The 18,379-nt window shown below is 36.0% G+C and overlaps 2 protein-coding genes across 9 annotated transcripts; one reads left to right on the forward strand and one right to left on the reverse strand.

Moving 5' to 3' along the window:
* Nucleotides 1-699: 699 nt before the first annotated feature.
* arfgap1 (ADP-ribosylation factor GTPase activating protein 1) lies at nucleotides 700-15,279 on the reverse strand. 8 transcript variants are annotated; one of them, XM_055026934.1, is made up of 14 exons: nucleotides 15,261-15,279; nucleotides 9,495-9,558; nucleotides 8,960-9,069; nucleotides 8,643-8,814; nucleotides 7,912-8,012; nucleotides 7,737-7,823; nucleotides 7,532-7,646; nucleotides 7,386-7,442; nucleotides 7,254-7,286; nucleotides 7,014-7,043; nucleotides 5,568-5,624; nucleotides 4,865-4,924; nucleotides 4,382-4,437; nucleotides 700-3,930 (listed from the first exon to the last, which is right to left on the reverse strand). In XM_055026934.1, the coding sequence occupies exons 2-14, from the start codon at nucleotides 9,552-9,554 to the stop codon at nucleotides 3,591-3,593; spliced, it is 1,278 nt and encodes a 425-aa protein (XP_054882909.1). In that variant the 5' UTR covers nucleotides 9,555-9,558; nucleotides 15,261-15,279; the 3' UTR covers nucleotides 700-3,590. The 8 variants fall into 8 exon arrangements, with proteins under 8 accessions (XP_054882909.1, XP_054882908.1, XP_054882910.1 ...); XM_055026933.1 differs by lacking the exon at nucleotides 15,261-15,279 and adding an exon at nucleotides 13,767-13,962; XM_055026935.1 differs by lacking the exons at nucleotides 7,014-7,043; nucleotides 15,261-15,279 and adding an exon at nucleotides 13,767-13,962.
* Nucleotides 15,055-17,011, forward strand: rh50 (Rh50-like protein). The gene has a single exon (XM_055026932.1). The coding sequence runs from the start codon at nucleotides 15,087-15,089 to the stop codon at nucleotides 16,530-16,532; it is 1,446 nt and encodes a 481-aa protein (XP_054882907.1). The 5' UTR covers nucleotides 15,055-15,086; the 3' UTR covers nucleotides 16,533-17,011.
* Nucleotides 17,012-18,379: the final 1,368 nt, after the last annotated feature.

The following is an 18,379-nucleotide window of genomic DNA, read 5'->3' on the forward strand; positions in this document are numbered from 1 at the left end:
AGCAAAGAGTCAACTGTACTCAGGAAAGCAATGTTATACACAGCACACAAATCTGGTCTTTATGGAAAAGTGACAATGGGAAAGTTGTTAAAAAACAAAAACATTCCTAATAAATCTTGTTAGAACTTTACCACAGGCCATGTAGGGGAAAAGAAGGCTGTTAAAAAAGGGAGTGGATGAGTTTTATCTCATCTTGAGTAGGAGACAGAACAACTTTTTTGGTCAGTAAGCAAAACGCTAAATTTGACATTGCACATCATCCTGAACACACCGGTCCTATTATGAAGGAAGGCAGTGACAGCATTTCACTGTGGGAATCTTTTTCTTCAGCAGGAACAGAAAAGCAGAGATTCAAACTTTCAGCAGGCCAAAAACATACAGTCTAAACTAGAATGGAACGACTTAGATCGATATTTTAAAGTTACTCATTACATAGGTTGTCATTGTCATCTAAGTTTTGGTATTTTTACAAAGAATGGGCAAAACATTCAGTCCATATAAACACAAAACTAGTCAACACATCACGCAAGACTTGCACTAAATGTGGCTCGAAAGGGCTGAATACGTGGACACCATGTTTCAGATGCATATGTATAAAAGAATCATGTGGTGCTTTAACATAAAAGGCTTTGCAAATTAAGAAAAAAATCTGGATTTTCATTGATAAAATTATCAATTTCAATGACACTCAACACAGAATCACTCACGATACGGTTTTATTTTACACTGAACCATGTGTACAGAAAAAAATTATCCACAGCCCTAACGTGATGGGTAACACAGGTTCACCTTATAGGAATGCTGCTGGTGAAACAAGCAGACAACTGTACTTTAATTCACTGAGGGAACAACGTCATGTATTCATAGCCACTTTAAATATCATGCATGACATCAAAAATAGTATTTTGACATGATTAGTTTCACAGCTAAACACACATACTCCATCTCAAATGTTGCACAGGCACAGATCAACTGATGCTCAGAGAAACTGTATAAATTAAATTACTGTAATGTGAAATATAATCAGTTGTTGATTTAAAAAAAGTCTTACCTTTTTACAAAATTAGTTAAATGCATTTGATTTGTTCAACACATTCTGTATTTTATGGGGGGAAAAAAGTGGGCTAAGTGAGACATTTGCTGGTTTACTGCTCTTGTGTCTTCTTAAAAAACAAATAGTGGTGAGATGTTTCAGCACAAAGTCTTCCCTTACAATCCTCAATGTTATACCACCTTTAGAAAGACAAAAAAAAAAGAGAAGTAACAGGGTCTTCACAATGTGCTAGTAATATAGCGGACAATGAGAGCAACATTTACTGAAAGGTACACCTCACTGCATCAGAGACACACAAGCAAACATCCATCGTTATCAACAGAAAGTTACGAAGGCTTTTTAAGGCTTTAACACATGACTGTACATAAACACGACCGCAGAGTTTCAGCAAGATGACTGTTACAGGAGAGGTTTCTTTTTTTTTAAACAGCGCAGCATTGACACTGAAAACACATCAACACTGGAGACTCGAGTTTGCTGTCAGTCACATTTTTAAACCCATACTCACAAAATAATAACGATAATCAGTTGAAATCAACCATCAAAACAAAACCGAGGGACTTGGAAAATAAGAATTATAAACTGTAAACAATGGACTTCTCGGAGGTAGGGAAGTGGGTTTGTATTGAAGCTTCTAAAAATATTTCTTCTATGATTAAAACAGATCTTTAAGCGTAATGAGACTGTATCCTAAGAGGTGTAACAACTCAGTGGCATTTTTTTGACTGATTAACACCAACAATAATAATACAAAGGCCAAGAGGCACAAAATCCATTACGATGTTTACCATGCATGATACAAATTAAAATTTTTATTGCACTAATAAAAAACTAATCAAGGTCCAATGTGGTTTGGTTGGACCATTCAGAAAATGAAAATCCACACAGGAAATTAGTTGTCCAATTAAATTTGCTACAGACACCCCGTTTCACAATGACATCATGCTTTTTTATTATAAGGTTAACTTTTCATAATGTACCTGCACCTATGATGATGACTGAGTACAAATGCCACCTAAACTCATCTAATTTGCAATTGAACTAATTCACAAGTGTTAAAGGCCAATCATAATCCAAGCAAACGGGACAGAGTGAATGTTAATAAGAGTAATACTCATTTAAATGCAACCATGAGATGAAATATACAAGTACCTCCTGAGATGATGTCACAAATGCTCACAGATTTGCTGCTTTAAAACTGCCCTCATGAAAATCTAGTCTGCACTCATTCCCTGGATCCAGTTTCTGAAACAACCTTCCTGCACACGTACAGTACTAGGAGTGCTTCCCTGCAACAAGACGTTTTCACTTAAAATGATTCATACAGAATACAATTTTCCCCTCAAAGGTCCATAATGTCTTCAAAACATAAAAGTAGAAATGATGATACAAGTTTGTTTAATTAAAGAACCCTGATTTGAGCGGTAAAGACGGAGTGATTTTGACACAGCATGTTCATTTTAAACAAATATTAAAATATGAAAAACTAAACATAAAATGCATAAAACCCCCAAAATAGATCTTAATAGCTTTACAATAATGGACAGTTCATCTGATGAATAAATCAGATCTTCTGTTTTACTGTTTTACAATTTCTTTAAAAATGAGAGAATAAATCAATAATTTATCCGGTGTCTATTGATGGTTTTATGACTCTAAGTGTCCAGGGTCACTCTGTGCTAAACTGGAGGATACACAAGACAGGTAAAAACATTTAATCCACTAAGAAACTATTTTCTCTTATATTGAGAAGAAATTAATTGAAATTGTACAGAAACATTTAGATGTTGTAGATTTTTGTTTCTGTATCTCAGCAAACAATTTTCACATGATCCTTTTGTCTCATTTTCTTGTCCTAATTACACAACAAAGGCATTCTGCAGCTCTCAAAGTTTTGAAGCAGTTTTGGCATCTTGACTCAAAATGACAAATAATAGATCCACATATTACAAGATTTTAATTTCTGATAGGTTAATCACCTATAGACACGCTCTTAAACTGTTTCATTGTGATTTATTTTAAATCTGTGACTGTAGGGCTAAATGGGCATCAGGTGCTCAAAAATAATAATTTGACTAAACAGAAAAATATTGTAATATTTACAGTGACTCATTTACGATACCAGATTTTTTTTCATGCGATAATTTCAGAGTTGAAAAGAAAAACAATATTGCCAAACCACTCATTGTTGGCACACCGCTTTATTTTACTTTACAACCAAAACATTTTGGTAATCCATACAGGAAGTCATGATTTTATCTACACTGACTAAAGGTGACTCTTTGAGATGGGGGCAGTTCCTAATAAAATATAGCTCTGGCAGTAAACAGTTCCTCTAGGTGTTGGTTTGATGAGCTCAAATCATCTCCGTGTTTCATTGATTAAATTCAATCCGAATGCATAAACAGGAATTAAGCTAATGCAACTCTCTTCCAGAAAGTGCAAATGAGATGAATAACAGGAAAGAAACTGGCAGAAGGTGAAAAGGGGAAAAAAAAAAAAAAAAAACTTTAGATGACGTAAGTTTGTGAGGCAATCACCAGCCTGCATTATCCCAGGCTTCATCAGCTGGCTTGGAGGGACTCTTCTTTGTCTTACCATCCGCATTCTCCCAGTTGTTGTCCCAGGCCTCCCAGCTCTCCTCTGTGCTGTGTTTGTTGTTGGAGGCTCCTTCAGAGCCCCAATTGTCCCAGCTGTCAGAGCTCTTCTTGGCAGAATTATCTGCCATGGTCCAGCTGTCACTGCTGGGAGATTTCTTCTCCTTTAAGGAGCTGTTGCTGCCAAAAGTTTCCCAGAAATCCCTTGCCACGGGTTGGCTGGAGCTGCCTTGATACCCCTCAGTAGCATCCATGTTCTGGTAGCTCTCTCCACCAGAGCTGAACACAGAGGAAAATTAACAATATTAACTGAAAAACCATACTATATTATTGGAATAAAGTAGTTTATGTGAGAGTTGTAAGTAACTTTTACAATATCAAATTTTGAACAGCAAATTTCTTCAGTGATGTACTTTAGAGTATTATTCTCCTTGTGAAGGTTACCAATGACAACTGGCATAGTTAGTAGATGCCACGACTATATCATTATAACATTTCTGTATTAAGTTTCCTTTATTGATCTTATTTGATGTTCTAATTTCTGGTCAGCTAATCTGCGAGCCATAATAATCGAAATGAACAGAAACATTTCAAATATATCCCTATAACTATTTAAGGTCAAACACGAGTTTCAATTATAACACAGAATTATTAAAATAAATGCACTTTCACTACGTTTTAATTTACTAAACTGCACCTTTAAAAGAAGGCAGATAAGATGTTTAATTACCCATCTTGCGGTTTTCCAGTAAACAGGTTTGTCAATTTTGCTCCAGCTCCCTGAACCTAAACAAATGCAAGAACAAATTTAAAACATGACCAAAAGATTTGTTAAACACAGTAAAATAGAATTTAAAAGAGACACCATAATTTACACAACACATTAAAGTTATTAAATGAATTCAAACATTGCCGTTATGGTTTAACTGTCCAAAAGATAAAAATTGTTTTATTAACATTACAGGATACATTTTGGTCTACAGTATACTCACCGCCAGAATATTTATGGCAGCAAGAAAAACAAAACATCACATTTAATTAGCATTGTTCAGGCTTTTATTGCCAGTGCAAAACCAGCCTCCTCAGGCTGACCGGACTGTTCTTGTGCAAGTTTTTGCTCTAAAGTCTCTTTTTGACGGGGGTAGCTCTCCGTCAGTCAGTCAGGAGGCTGGTTTTACACCAGTACACAGAGGCAGACGTCTGCCCATCATACCTTGTTTGCCAGCCCAGTGATGCCGACTGTCATTTCATCTATCAATTTGCCATCTTTGACCTGGATGAGCCAAATTATTATTAGAAGCTTTGAAAACCAGAAGCACTCATTTACTGTACACACTGTTGTAGCAGCAGTTAACATTTGGATGAGAAAAGTGATTGGTTTAGTTGATAGCGCCACCAATTAAGAAGGCAAAAGCAAGAAAATAGTAACAGTTTTAAAAAAGGAAAACACATCATAACTACAGACAGCTAGAATTAGAAATGCCAACTCTACATTAGAAGACAAAATGATTTTGTCAAGTGTCAGTCAATGGGTCTTAGATTAAGCATACCTCTGTCATTATTCATATCCTTCTGTACTTGGGCAATTAAAGGCAATTAGTCGATTGGACTTGAAAAATATAGCTTTTAGTCCAAGAAGTTTAAAATGAGACAGTCCTAAAATTTTACTCAAACAATTCACAGCACTCAAAATGTGACTGCATACCCAGTTTGCAGACATTCACAACGAATGGCAGAAGATGCATTTTTTTATACTAAAGTCCGCAGATTTTGTCGTTTAGTGTAAGCTGGCATTGAGCAGAAAAACTGTCAGAGACGAGCAGTGGAGGAAAGAGCACATTCACATCTGAAGCTGTTTTTGTCTAAAAAGCACTGCAGCCCACCACCAAAGCAGCGACTCCAAACATCAGTGTTACCTTCTCGTGGGTAGGTTTGATAACATTCTCATTTATTGTCTGTCCTAACTCTGTGGCCTAGTTGGAAGTCAAGAGAGGAGAGTTCACTTGAATAAAAACATAATTAAATATCCACATTAGTGCAACACACTGAGCTGCTTGTCCTTCAGTTGCATGTAAACACTGAGCATTCACAATGACACTGAAAAAGCTCTAGAGGGAGTAATGGTGCAAAGGAAAAAAAAAAGCTTACATCAGCTTGTTTTTTAAAGGCAACACTACTTATTGCATACTGATTCATCTCTGTCCTCATCAAACACAGGCTGTCATTTAAGGTAGACATGTCATCTAATATACTCTGAGAAGTAAAACATTTTATAGAACATATTTTTAAAGCTAAGAATCCACTCACTTTCTAAGCTGCTTTACACTATACACTTTTCTATGATTTGTCTGTTTTTTTTATTTATCTTAGAATTTTTAGCAAATCTTTATTATGTAGAAAGCTTTGGTTCCCAGTGGGTCTGACATGATAATACTAAGACTCCCCCCCTCCCAATATGTTGTTTAGGGCTTTCAATGGCTAAAAGTGCCACAATTCAACAAATAAAATCACTCTAAAGACACAAAAATCAGAAAAAGTGTAAGTAAACATTTTAATGCATAGTTGATCAAGTGTAAAGACTGTCTAATCAACTTTGTATCGGTTTCACATCCAAAGGACATATAATTATTTTAGTTATTAGTTAACAGTTGAGTTGCAGCATCTTAATTTATTTCAGTTTGTCAGCCTTACCCGTCAACATCAGTAAGTGAGACAGACAAGGCTGAGACTGTGCATAGAAGCTACAGAGAGTAAATATCAATATTATTTATTGTTGAGGAAATGCGACAATAGATAGAAAATAGAAATCTACCCCTTAAATACTTATTTAGCAAAGTATTTATCTGATTTACACTTTGGGCCCGTAACACTGGACAAGAATTTATTATCATTATTCTATGTACAATGCGCCCTGCACTACACTGAATGCACTGCAGAGTAACATGATAATCCTGGGGGCTATAAAGAAATGTTTTCACATGCCATAGCACATCTTTACATCTAACATCCCTTGTAATGCTTGTAAAAGACAAAAAGAAGTCATGCATAAATGGATAACCCATTATGTATGGAAGTGAGTGAACAGTAGCTCATATCCATAATAAGGGTGGGAATTATTTGCAATCCTTTTTTAATATTACTGTTTATGTCCTAATAGACCTCCTGCATCAGGACATAAACTCAAGGCACCAACACAAGCAACTCTTAGTGTTAACAAGCAGAAGCACATTAACATGTAATACAGCAACATTTTGCACAATGGCTCTCTATTTACAATTTGCTTAAAAAATAAAAATAAAAAAATGGGGCAGCCTTAAATAAATGATGTGCAAAAATGGGCATGCAGCTATAAACTGCTTTACCGGTTCAGGGGGTGGTTTATAGCCCCTCAACTACATCCAAAGAGGGCAGAGAGATATTAGTAATAACACTGTTATCACAGCCTAACATGTACTACATTCATTGCATAATAAATAGCCAGTAAAATACTGCATGTCCATGCCATCAATCGCCTCAAGCTGGAAGGAATATTTCAATAAAATCGACTATAAAGCACAAAGAAATCTTTGGCTTTACCAGGCTACTTGAGATGCTACTCTTACCTTTAAAGTCGCTTGGTTTGCCAGTTTTGTTGTCTATATAAGAGCATAAAAAGAAACAAGATAATGAGTTTCTCAAGTCTTCAAGGGGAGTTACGTTTAAACTCCAGCTTCATATAAAATATTTTAAATTACATTATCTTTGGCAATTGAAGCAAATTTGGTGGCACCAACAGTAAAACTGCTCCAGCCCTGCAAAACACAAAAAATAATATTAAATAACAAAGGCATAAGTCATCTTTAGAAAAACAAAAGAAGAAGTTAAATATACAGAGACTAACTGAATAAATTGAAGACATTGCATTGTTCAAGAAGTCCTCATCCTTCTTCTCTGGGGTTACAGTGTTGCCAAAACCAACATATCGATTCTCTTGGTTCCCACTGTAGCCTCCCCCACTGAGGAACAATAAAAGCATGTTACATGAAATTACCAACACACAACTTGAAGTGCACAACAAGCCAGGATGAAATCAGGAAAACTCTTACCTTTGATAAGAGTTGACATCATCACTCAACCAATCCTCAAAAGCTTTGTCACCAGAACTGGCTGGATTTTGTCCAGATCCTCCAGATCTGAATTTAAATAGCACAAATGAGCAAATTCAATGGCTGCTCTGTTTCAATAACAACTAGCATTAATGTGTTCAATTGTCCAAGTTACCGGTGAGACGATGAAAGACCCGACTTGGGTTGAGGAGGAGTCCAGTTTCTGGCAGGGGACGTATCAATGGACCACTCCTTCCCCTCAGCTAATGTTGCAACCTAGAAAAGTAAATCAAGACTGAATTCTTTAGACCACAAGACAAAAGTATACTCATTTTATTAATTTATTACGTCTTGCAAAAATGTTGTTACATCAAACGTTATTGTCGTTTAGTGGGATTTTATGTGACAAATCTAAACAAAGTGACAGATTTGAAATGGTGAAAAACCCATGCATATTTCATATTTTGGAAATGTCTCAACCAGTTCTGTACAAAGAGATTAAGTTTTGCCCATCCTTCTTAAAAAAAGCTCAATCAAATCGAATATTTAAAATTCTCCATAACTCAAGCGGCTGTCCAAAAACTATTTGTACTTTATTTTATTCAAAGGAATCTGATTAAAAGGAACGTAAATTAAAATGCACAACAGAAATCAGATTTTAATCATCTACAATCCAGTCACACATTGCATTTTGTGGTAGTAATTTCATAAAGTTATAGGAGTGGGAATGTTTTCGCAAGACAATTTACAAAGCTATTTTATTTCCGACAAATAAATACTTAGAAACATAATTTCTGTTTAAAAATTGAAGTCCAAAACTTTAAAACAAAAGTGCAACAGGATGCTGTGTCCTTTCCAGACCAAACAGAAAGTTTTAGTTATTAAACACTGGTTTTGTGCCCTCACCTTGTCTCTGAAGAGTGCAGCAGCTTTGCTGTTGTACTTCTCCTGTAAGGTCCAGTTTGGGTCATAATCATCTTGGAGTTCTAGAAACATGCGGAACTTCCCATTTCCACCAGCTTTCATTTTCTCCAGTTCGATATCTTTCCACTTGTCCATGGTGACCGAGCGCACAAAACTGAAGAGAGAGGACGACTCAAAGGCTATAACAATATGCTTTGAAACACCAGGAAAATCACTGATGATCTGACATGAGCCAGACAGATTTAAAGAAATTAGATTTCTTGATGCAACAAAAGTATGATGTCCTCCACCCCTCTTACCTCAGGTGCACTCCCAGGCCTCTGTGCTTCCCAGAGCACTCAAGGCAGATCCAAATGCCATATGTAACACTAACCCACTGAGGGTTGAAAGCCCCACACTCAAAACAAAGCTGCAAAGAAAACATTAGAAAAAGTCAGTTACAATTAAAAAAGAAACGCTGCATAGTGGCGCATCAGCTTTTTTTCCAATCTAAATTTTCACAACATAAAAATACTGACAGTCGACTCTTAGTATTTCCGAACACAAATTAGGTGCAATGAAAGTATCTTGTTTGGTTGTTTCTGTTTTTTTACAAATGTTACAAAGCGGAAAAATGTCTGCCAACTATGACAGCCAACCAAATGTCCACTGGCAGAACAATCAAAAATTACTTCTGGCTTATTTAGGCACTAATGAAAGGACCATCAAACTGCTTCTCTATAACACAAAGACAAGCTTCTTTGTAATGGGATTCTGTTTCCAGTACGGTAAAATGTTATTTCTTTTCTTGGATGAAATCAAATCAAACAAATACACCAATGTGTGTGGACTTACATTATTCTCTTCTTGGGTTCTCACTTCCTTCAGAACTCTTCTGGTCCTTGGACTCGCCATGACACTGAAACACAGTTTGACCAGATCTTTACTTCAGTAAGTTATATCAAGTTCAAACTACTGCCTCAGTACTTTAGTTATCGTCATTACCATTGACAATGCATATTGAAGTTTCACATAAGTAATGTGAAACTTTGCTTAGGTGCATATTTAGAGATTAGAATATAATTGAAAGGTAATTTATATCAGCAGTTCAATAAAAAGAAACTATACAGATTCAAAGACATTCAGTCATATTTCAAACATTTATTTCAGATCCCATTCAATGATTATGGTTGTAGCTCAGAGAAAAGCCAATCTTCAGTGTCACAGAACATTTAAATGTTACAGAATTAGGTTTTAATCCTCAAAATCCACTGTCTTTCATGATTTAGATGACTTCCTGTTCTGGCAGACCTGAATCAAACAAAAGCATTGCCTCGTCAACATGACGTTACGTGCTACAGTAGAAACATGAAGGACAGTGGGACCCGAGAACAAAGATTGAAAACCATTGGCCTACACAATCACGAGAAAGACAATTGAATTGTCCAGAAGAATCATCAACTCTCTCCAGAAAATCAGTAATCCCAAATATTATAAGCTGGTTATTCACAAAACAATGTTATTTATGCAAATTTGAGTGGAAGGAAAAATTGTGATGGAAAAAGGTTCACAAGCAGCAGAAATAACTCCAGTCAGGAATCAGTGATGATTTGTGGTGTCATTTTATTATTATCTGCCAAGTTGATCCTCTGTGTTTTCTGAAGTCCACAATCAATACAGCCGTCTATTTTAGAGCACTTCATCCTTCCCTCTGCAGGCAAGCTTTATGGAGATGCTGATTTTATTATCCAGGATAATTTGGTACCAATACTTGCTTTAATGATGATGGTGTCACTGTGCTTGATTAGCCAGCAAACTGGCCTGGTCTAAATATTTCTCATCCTGCCAAGAGTTAAAAAAATATACATGTATGTCCAAAGTCAACAATGGCAACAAAGCTAACGCTATTAAAACTTCGTTAACAGCAGCCGATCTCTGTACAATGAATAAACTCCTTTTTTGTTAGACCAAGATTTCAGATATGTCTTGTTAAGTTGTTATGTTTTCTATTCAAATTTTCTGAAAAGCTGAATGTAGGTTTGTTATTGAAAAAAAAAAACAGTCAAAATGAATATATTATATATTGAGATGCCCATCACAATAACTAATTTATCAAATAATTGCTGGGTAGATTAAAATGAGCATAATTTCCATTGTGATGATTAATATTTTTTGAAGGGCAACAAGGTTTTGTTTACAGAGACATCATAATACATTTTATTTATGGTTTCAGCTGTTTGTGATTGTTACTTCTGGTTCATTTGTTTTTGGTTGCTGTATTTATTATCAATAGATTAGTTTGATATGTTATAATTTATTATAATAACTACTAGGACATTTTACATTTCACAGACTGAGAGGGTGCCAAACTTTCTATGGGGATTGGGTGCAGAGTATTTGAGCTGAATTGACATAAATTACATCACAATTTAGTTCTGATCCAAAAGACATCCAGGAAATAATTAGTTTTCTAGCTGCTGATCTGGATACAGGATGCATCTTCCTAACCTGTCATTTCTTTATTAAAGAGAATGAGTCAGAAACTAGGAGTGGATGTAGGGGAATATAGGTTCCTAATATCCTCAGGGCACAAAAGCAGTTTGAAGAGATTAAGCTCTTCCAGGACATGCAGCGGTACAGACTGCCTCTAGATCTATTTCAGGAAGCAAGTTGACAGCTTCCTCCTCCTGACTTTTTGCTGGCATGTCCAGGAAGAGTCACAGCGAGACTAAGAAAAAACCAGAACCACCCTAAGGTTGCAGATCACTACAAAGAACATTGTTTCTGTCAATTACCCTTGTCAATGTACTGCACAAAAGAAAATGTTCAGTTTCCACCCATTATAGACTCTACTGTTTCTCTCCAATGCATTAAGAAAAAAAAAAACAGCATGTCGTTGCACATCTGGTTGCTTCATAAGTTCATGAACTTTCTGCTTTTCTGACTCTTCATGATAAAATGAGGATATTTCATTCTGCTATTACTGATACAATCTTTCAAGCAGTCCTCTAATGATTTAGTAGTTGCTCACATGTGGATGCACAGAAATAAATGGGGACAAATGGGTGAGTCTTATTAAATGAAAATGCTCCTCCAGTTTATTCAGGAGCAATGAGATCTTTTCTCATAGCTGCACTGTCCAATCCCTTGGAAATAACTTTTATATGCACAAACATAAACAATTATCCAGTTGTAGATTTATGGTTTTAGTCTATTGTTTTACTGTAGTATGGGGAACTCTTAAAAGTACACTCACCCAGAAGAGCATCACAGTCAGAAACCTAAACAAATAACTTGAAAAATAATTTAAGTCAACGAGATGGCGGTTTAAGACGCTGGTTCTGCTCCCGTTGTTGGACCGCCACTATGCGCTGCTGGTAGTAATATTTCATAGACGGAGCGCCGTTTCTGCTCCACCCACAGTGAACTCTCACACCGAATGTAACAGGTAATTTAAAACAAAAAAAGATTTTACATATGTATCAAAACTTTCACTATGCAATAACATGAGATAATCATTGAAAAAAATAATCGTTGCCTCTTGACCCTGTGTTTTGCATAATTACTCCACTCAGTCACAACAAGCCAATCAGAACCAGCATTAATCAGTTAGCCAAGCTCTCAGGAAGTTTTGATTTAATAACTCAGTATTGTCTTTTTGATGCAACCTGCATTTCACTCTGAATATTGCTTTTTTCTTGACATTATTTGATATCTGCAGTCTTGTGAGATTTATTTGATTTATGCATAATTTATGGTAGTGAGGAATTACTGTTAAATATCATTTTACAGATTGTAGGTTTTTCAGTTGTCCTTTTGACTGAATAGCTGCTGTACTGCACCTGCAAATATTTTGTAATTTATTTACCACAATGTCAGTATAGTCCCTCAAGGTGACAGGATGAATGTAAAAGAATAAGACATTTTGTTATATCCCCATCTTTTGAGTAAGTAGGGTGATAAACAATCTCTGCTGATGTTATTGGTTTGGAAAAGTGTTTCTCTTTAAAATATTTTTGTTTTAATTAATGACATGTCTAGTAGGAACAAAATAATAAAAACTAGTTCACACCTTAACCAATGAAAAACAGAAAATTTGGAAAAGTATTGTTAACATTTGTTTTTGTTAGAATATTTTATATAATATTACTTTCAGGTACATTTTACTCTTGTCATTGGATTTTGGCTCTGGTTTTTTCTTTAACTGCATTGCTTAAATATGCATGTTCTTATTGGACTTATTTAAAAGGGTTAATTTTACCTAAATTAGTTAAAAAATAAATAGGACAAACAACATATGTCTGAGTCAGTAATTACTATTTACTTGTTTTGTACCAAAAAAAAGATAGCTTTCATTTTGTGTAATTGTTATAACATTTCAGAAATTATTTTAACCTGTTTTTGTCTTTAAGTATTAATTGTTTAGCCAATGAATCCTATGTACTTTTAGTTTACATGATGAGCTTCAGTTGTTTATCATAGCTTTCATCTTTAAAACTACATATGAAGAACGTTGATGATTTAAAAAAAAATAAAATAAATCGTTTCAGGCTGGCTGTCTTATTTTAATCTATATATTTTTCTTTATTTACTTTCTGTTTTTAAATCTAGACCTCGAAAAACAAAGCCAGAAACTGGAATCAACCCCCAAAAAAAGCTTAATTTGTGCATCTCTGAAAAAGTATGAAGGAACAGACACAAAAACAAACATCTTTCAGTTTCTGATTTAATCACCATCCAAAACACAAATAATCAGTATGTCAGGTTAAAGATATCAATAATGTGGCTTTTCATTTAACAGCTGTTTGGGGGTTTCATCAAAAACTCTTGTGTAAAATACAGTGTTTACAGACTAGTCAGTTTAGTGGTGACAAATGTTGAACATTTTCAGTCATGTTTTTTCTCTTTTTGGCTGGTGCTCTGGTGTAGTCGTGTCAAGGCTTTTTTTTTTAGATAAACACAGCTACATCATTTTAACTCACTTTTTTTATTTTCGATTTAAAGTTACGTATTCATTCTGCCGTCATTTACATTTCAAATCGGGATTCCCAAAACGCACGTCAACCCGGTAATATTTTTACCGACTAGAGGGTTTTGTGTGCTAACATTGAGCTAACCGGCCCTTACCTGACTGCGGCTGATGAACAACAACCAGGACGCTGTTTTCAGACTGTGGACGTTCCGCGGCTGAACTCTACCGTGGGGTTTTCTTCCGTGGCAGACTCACAGGCTGTCACGGACTCCGTGAGACTCACAGAGGACTAATAAAAAGCTCCTACGTTAAAAACCGGTGGCCATGTTCCTGTTTGCATACGTTGGCAGAGCAATGCATCACGGGACAAGCCTCAATTCTTATTCTTTCGGTTAATGTGCAAGGATAAAGCGGAAATAAAATTTACTACCGACACCTGCTGGTCGAAATGTGTTATTGCTAACAGAAAAAAAAACCGCCTTCGGATGTTATTTACTGTGAAGGAAACCTTGTAACTTTGTATGGGAGTAAATATGTGCCATCATGAGATGAGAAAAAGTTAGTTATGTGGAAACAGAAGAATTTTTAAAAAATGAAGTTTATTTACAATTCAAGTAGAACATAGACTATGTTCACAACAAAACAGATTTCATAAATGATATATCACCACCAAATTGTCCTTAATTGAAATTAAGAACAATTAACCAAAAGGCGATGTCTTGAAGGTTCAATACTCAATAAAATATTAAAAAGAATCTTTTGTTCACCCGACATACAACAAAAAGGTCTAACTATGAAAACTTACATTTTCAAATGTATTCAATTCAGATCTTAGCTTTTGAATAATGTAATGCAATGTGTAAATACAAGTAGTAATGTAGATAATTGAATATTTTATATTGCTGTACTGATCCATTTTAACATCTGAAGAATAATTGAGCAAATGAATTGAGGAATGAATTCAGTGTGTTTCTCTGTTTTTATTGTACCAAATTTTACATCAGACATTCTGTTGTCTAATAAACCAAAATTGCTAATAACAGACTGTTATTCTATAAGAGTTTGACCAGGAGTCAGATAATAATGTGAAATCACTGTCTTTGCTTTATGAAACTAATTTTGATTTCAGATTAAGACTCAAAATGCTATTTGGTTTTCATCCCAAAAAGTAATCAAAATTATAGAACTAGAAGTAAATTGAAGTTCATTGTTTGAAGAGTGGTGTACACATATGTGACCACTGTGCAGCTTGTTTGGAACAGTCAAATAAACCTGGAGAAGAGATAAGGTAATCGTAAAGAGTCTGAAGTTCATTCATCTGACATGCTGCTCTTTGAAAGACTCTGGTCAGCCTTTTATGAGGAGTATAATGCACCAATATCATTAGCTGCTCTTATCTCAAGGAAAGAAACTGCATATAATGGGTGTTAGAGTAACTGGAGGAGCATGTCTCTCATCTCAACTCGTTCATCATCATGACTGCGTCAACAAGCTTGAGGCTGCGTTTGCCAACCTTTGTGTTGGTGATGGAGGTTGTGATGATCACACTCTTCGCCGTCTTTGTCACCTATGACGATGACTCTAATGCAAAGCTGCAAAACAACGAGACCAACCCGATGGAGAACTCAATGTATCGTGACTACCCTTACTTTGCTGATGTTCAGGTGATGATCTTCCTGGGCTTTGGTTGCCTGCTGGCTTTCTTTCGCTTCTACGGCTTCAGTGGGATGGTGTTCAACTTCCTCACAGCCACCTTCGCCATCCAGTGGGCCATCCTGATTCAAGGGTACTTCCAGTTTTACTCCGATGGTAAAATCCACTTGGGAGTTATCAATCTCATAAATGCAGAGTTTGCCTGTGCTGTGGTCCTCATCTCATTCGGAGCTGTGCTTGGCAAGACCGGCCCTGTTCAGCTCCTGGTCATGGCTTTGTTGGAGATTCCTATCTTTTCCGTCACCGAGTGGGCTGTACTCAAATATCTACGGATCAATGACGCAGGAGGCAGTATTCTGATTCACCTGTTTGCCTGTTACTTTGGGCTGGGGGTAACTTTTGTCCTCTATCGCCCTAGTTTGAATAAAGGACACCCCAAAGAGACCACGAGTTATAACTCTGACATTCTGTCTGTGATGGGAACGCTTTTTCTTTGGGTGTTTTGGCCTTCATTTAACTCTTCTCTCACATTTAAAGGTGATGACCAGCACAGAGCTGTACTCCACACATTCTTAGGCCTGAGCTCATCCACTATCACCGCCTTTGCCCTCTCTGCGATGTTCAACAAAAGAGGCAAGCTAACAATGGCAGACATTCAGAACGTGACACTGGCAGGTGGAGTTACCGTCGGGGCTTCTGTGGATATGATGATCTCCCCAGTAGCTGCATACGCTCTGGGCATCATGGGCTGCACTGCCTGCTTCTTTGGCTACAAGTACCTCACTCCCTTTTTGGCTCAGCGCCTGAGGATCCAGGACCAGTGTGGCATTCACAATCTGCATGGACTTACCGGACTCATATCATCCACTGCGGGGATCTGTGCTATCCTCTTGGCCACTGAAGACATCTATGGGCCCAGCATGTATCAGATCTTCTCCCACCGCGCTCCGCCAGAGGGAGATCCAAAGCTGCTGGAGCTGCAAAAGCTGATTCCTGGGTTGAAGCCGGGTCTGGGCCGCACTGCTCAGGAGCAAGCTCTCTTTCAGGTTGCAGCTGTCTTTGCCACTATCGCTGCAGCGGCAGCTGGTGGGCTGCTCACCGGGCTGGTCATGAAGCTGCCATTCCTGGCGTCACCATCTGATGAGAACTGCTTTGATGATGAGCTTTTCTTCGACGTGCCTTCAGACTTTGATGGTGGAGAGGTTCTCAAGGCTCTCGAAAACTTTGATGCAACGGAAAAAGCAGAAACTTTGAATACCCAAGTCTGATGTTTCTAGCCTCTTTCTTAAAAGATTTTTACACCATTTGCTTTCCATGTAGTTGCACTTACGTTTTCAACTATAGAAGTAGAGTTTTGAAATTAATTGACTTTTACTTTGGACAATAAACAGATTGGCATGTTTTTAATGGTCCATTTTTAGGTTAATCTTGGTTCAGTGTTTTTATTTTTAACAATGATCTGTGTTTTTTTCTGTTTGTATAATATTCCACAAACTTTTTTTTTACTTACTTGCTTTACTTGTTTACTTGTATACTCATTTAATTTAATCTGTGACTCCTGTCTTTTGTATCTTAAGACTCATCCTGATGTTTTGTCTTGCTAATTTTGTTTTACGAGAATGTATTCTAGAATGTAATGTAATATCCACCTTTTGCCCCCAATGTGTCTTTCCTCTGCAACAATTCAGCATTTGAATTTGTTTTACTTTTGAAGAAAACGTAAAATAAAAATATTTGATTGATTATATTCACTGGACATGTATATTACTCAAAAGTGTACCGCGTCATTCAGATTTTTTGTCACAGTTTGTTGCACATTTGAAACTGAGCATTTTTATCTCAAAGTCCTTTCGATGCTGAGTTTGGAAAATCAGTTGTTTATGTTGAGTCTTCAAAGATGCTTTTGATAAATTGAACTTGCCAAGTACCTTAAAATATCCTAATATATAGAAATAAAAGCATTTTTATTTACATACAGATAATTTTATTTTAATTCTACAGAGCTAATTTCAAAACAATTTCTCCAGACATTTTCCTTCTAATCAAGTGCATACTGTTCAGTTTTATGCCTGACATACGCTGCAATTAAATTCAGTTTATAATCTCACTAATTATAAACTGAATTGGTAAAATGTCAACTATGTAATTTTGCTCAGCAGATTAAATTGAGTCACGTCTGTATCGTTGATACTTTCACAAATCAGCAGGTAGCATTAAGATATTTTTTGCTCTAAAATCTACTAAGAAACATATGAAATTTGAGTTGTTACTGGGATAAAGGGATTTTGTTTTTTTTTTGTTTTTTTTATCAAGGATGCATCAACAGATCCACAGAGAAACCTTTGAATCCTTTACAGACATCAGACTGAATTTTCTCGCTCTGAGCCAATAAAAACCAATGAAATGAGAAATCACTCTGAATATAATCAGTGTGAAGATATAATCTTCCTCCATCCAAAGCTATAAATGAAAATAAGCTGAGTTGAAGTTTGTGCTTCTTGGTATTGCATCATGTACTATCAATACAAAGATTAAGCATCTTTTATTAAGTGGCACGATCAACTTATCTAATCATAAAAAATTACTTTCAAACTCACTTTTGACACTCACCCTATAACAACATAATTAGACATTTATAGCATCGCTTGAAGCCAGATATTTACACACACTGTATAAGAAGAAATATAACCTTTCTCTCTCATTGCCTCATGCTAAATGTGACAAAATTCTCTTCTTGTTTTGGTCATTTAGGATTTCTAAAATAATTTGTAATTGCTAAAAACTAGAGATTTTTAATACTTTTTTCCAAAATCATAATTGTGTATACATAGTGTTTGTTAGAATTGCTTTTTAATTTTTATGGGTGGGGTCAAACATTTGTGTATCCCTCCACAAGCAACACAATCTTTTATCTTTTGATTTTCCCTCAATGTCACACAAGAAAGCCTTTGAGAAGTTGCCTATAAATTCATCGATTTGACTGAAATATTCTGAATTAACCTGCAAGAAGCTTACGAAGGCATGTTGATGTCATCTAGACTTTGTGAATTATCTGTAGTTATGGGAATCTTTGTGCCTTGAGTTTGCCTTTTTTAGATTTATCTACTATAAATCT

This window comes from Poeciliopsis prolifica, unplaced genomic scaffold (assembly GCF_027474105.1).
Source record: "Poeciliopsis prolifica strain line A6 unplaced genomic scaffold, Auburn_PproV2 SCAFFOLD003, whole genome shotgun sequence".
In the NCBI taxonomy this organism is placed as follows: domain Eukaryota; kingdom Metazoa; phylum Chordata; class Actinopteri; order Cyprinodontiformes; family Poeciliidae; genus Poeciliopsis; species Poeciliopsis prolifica.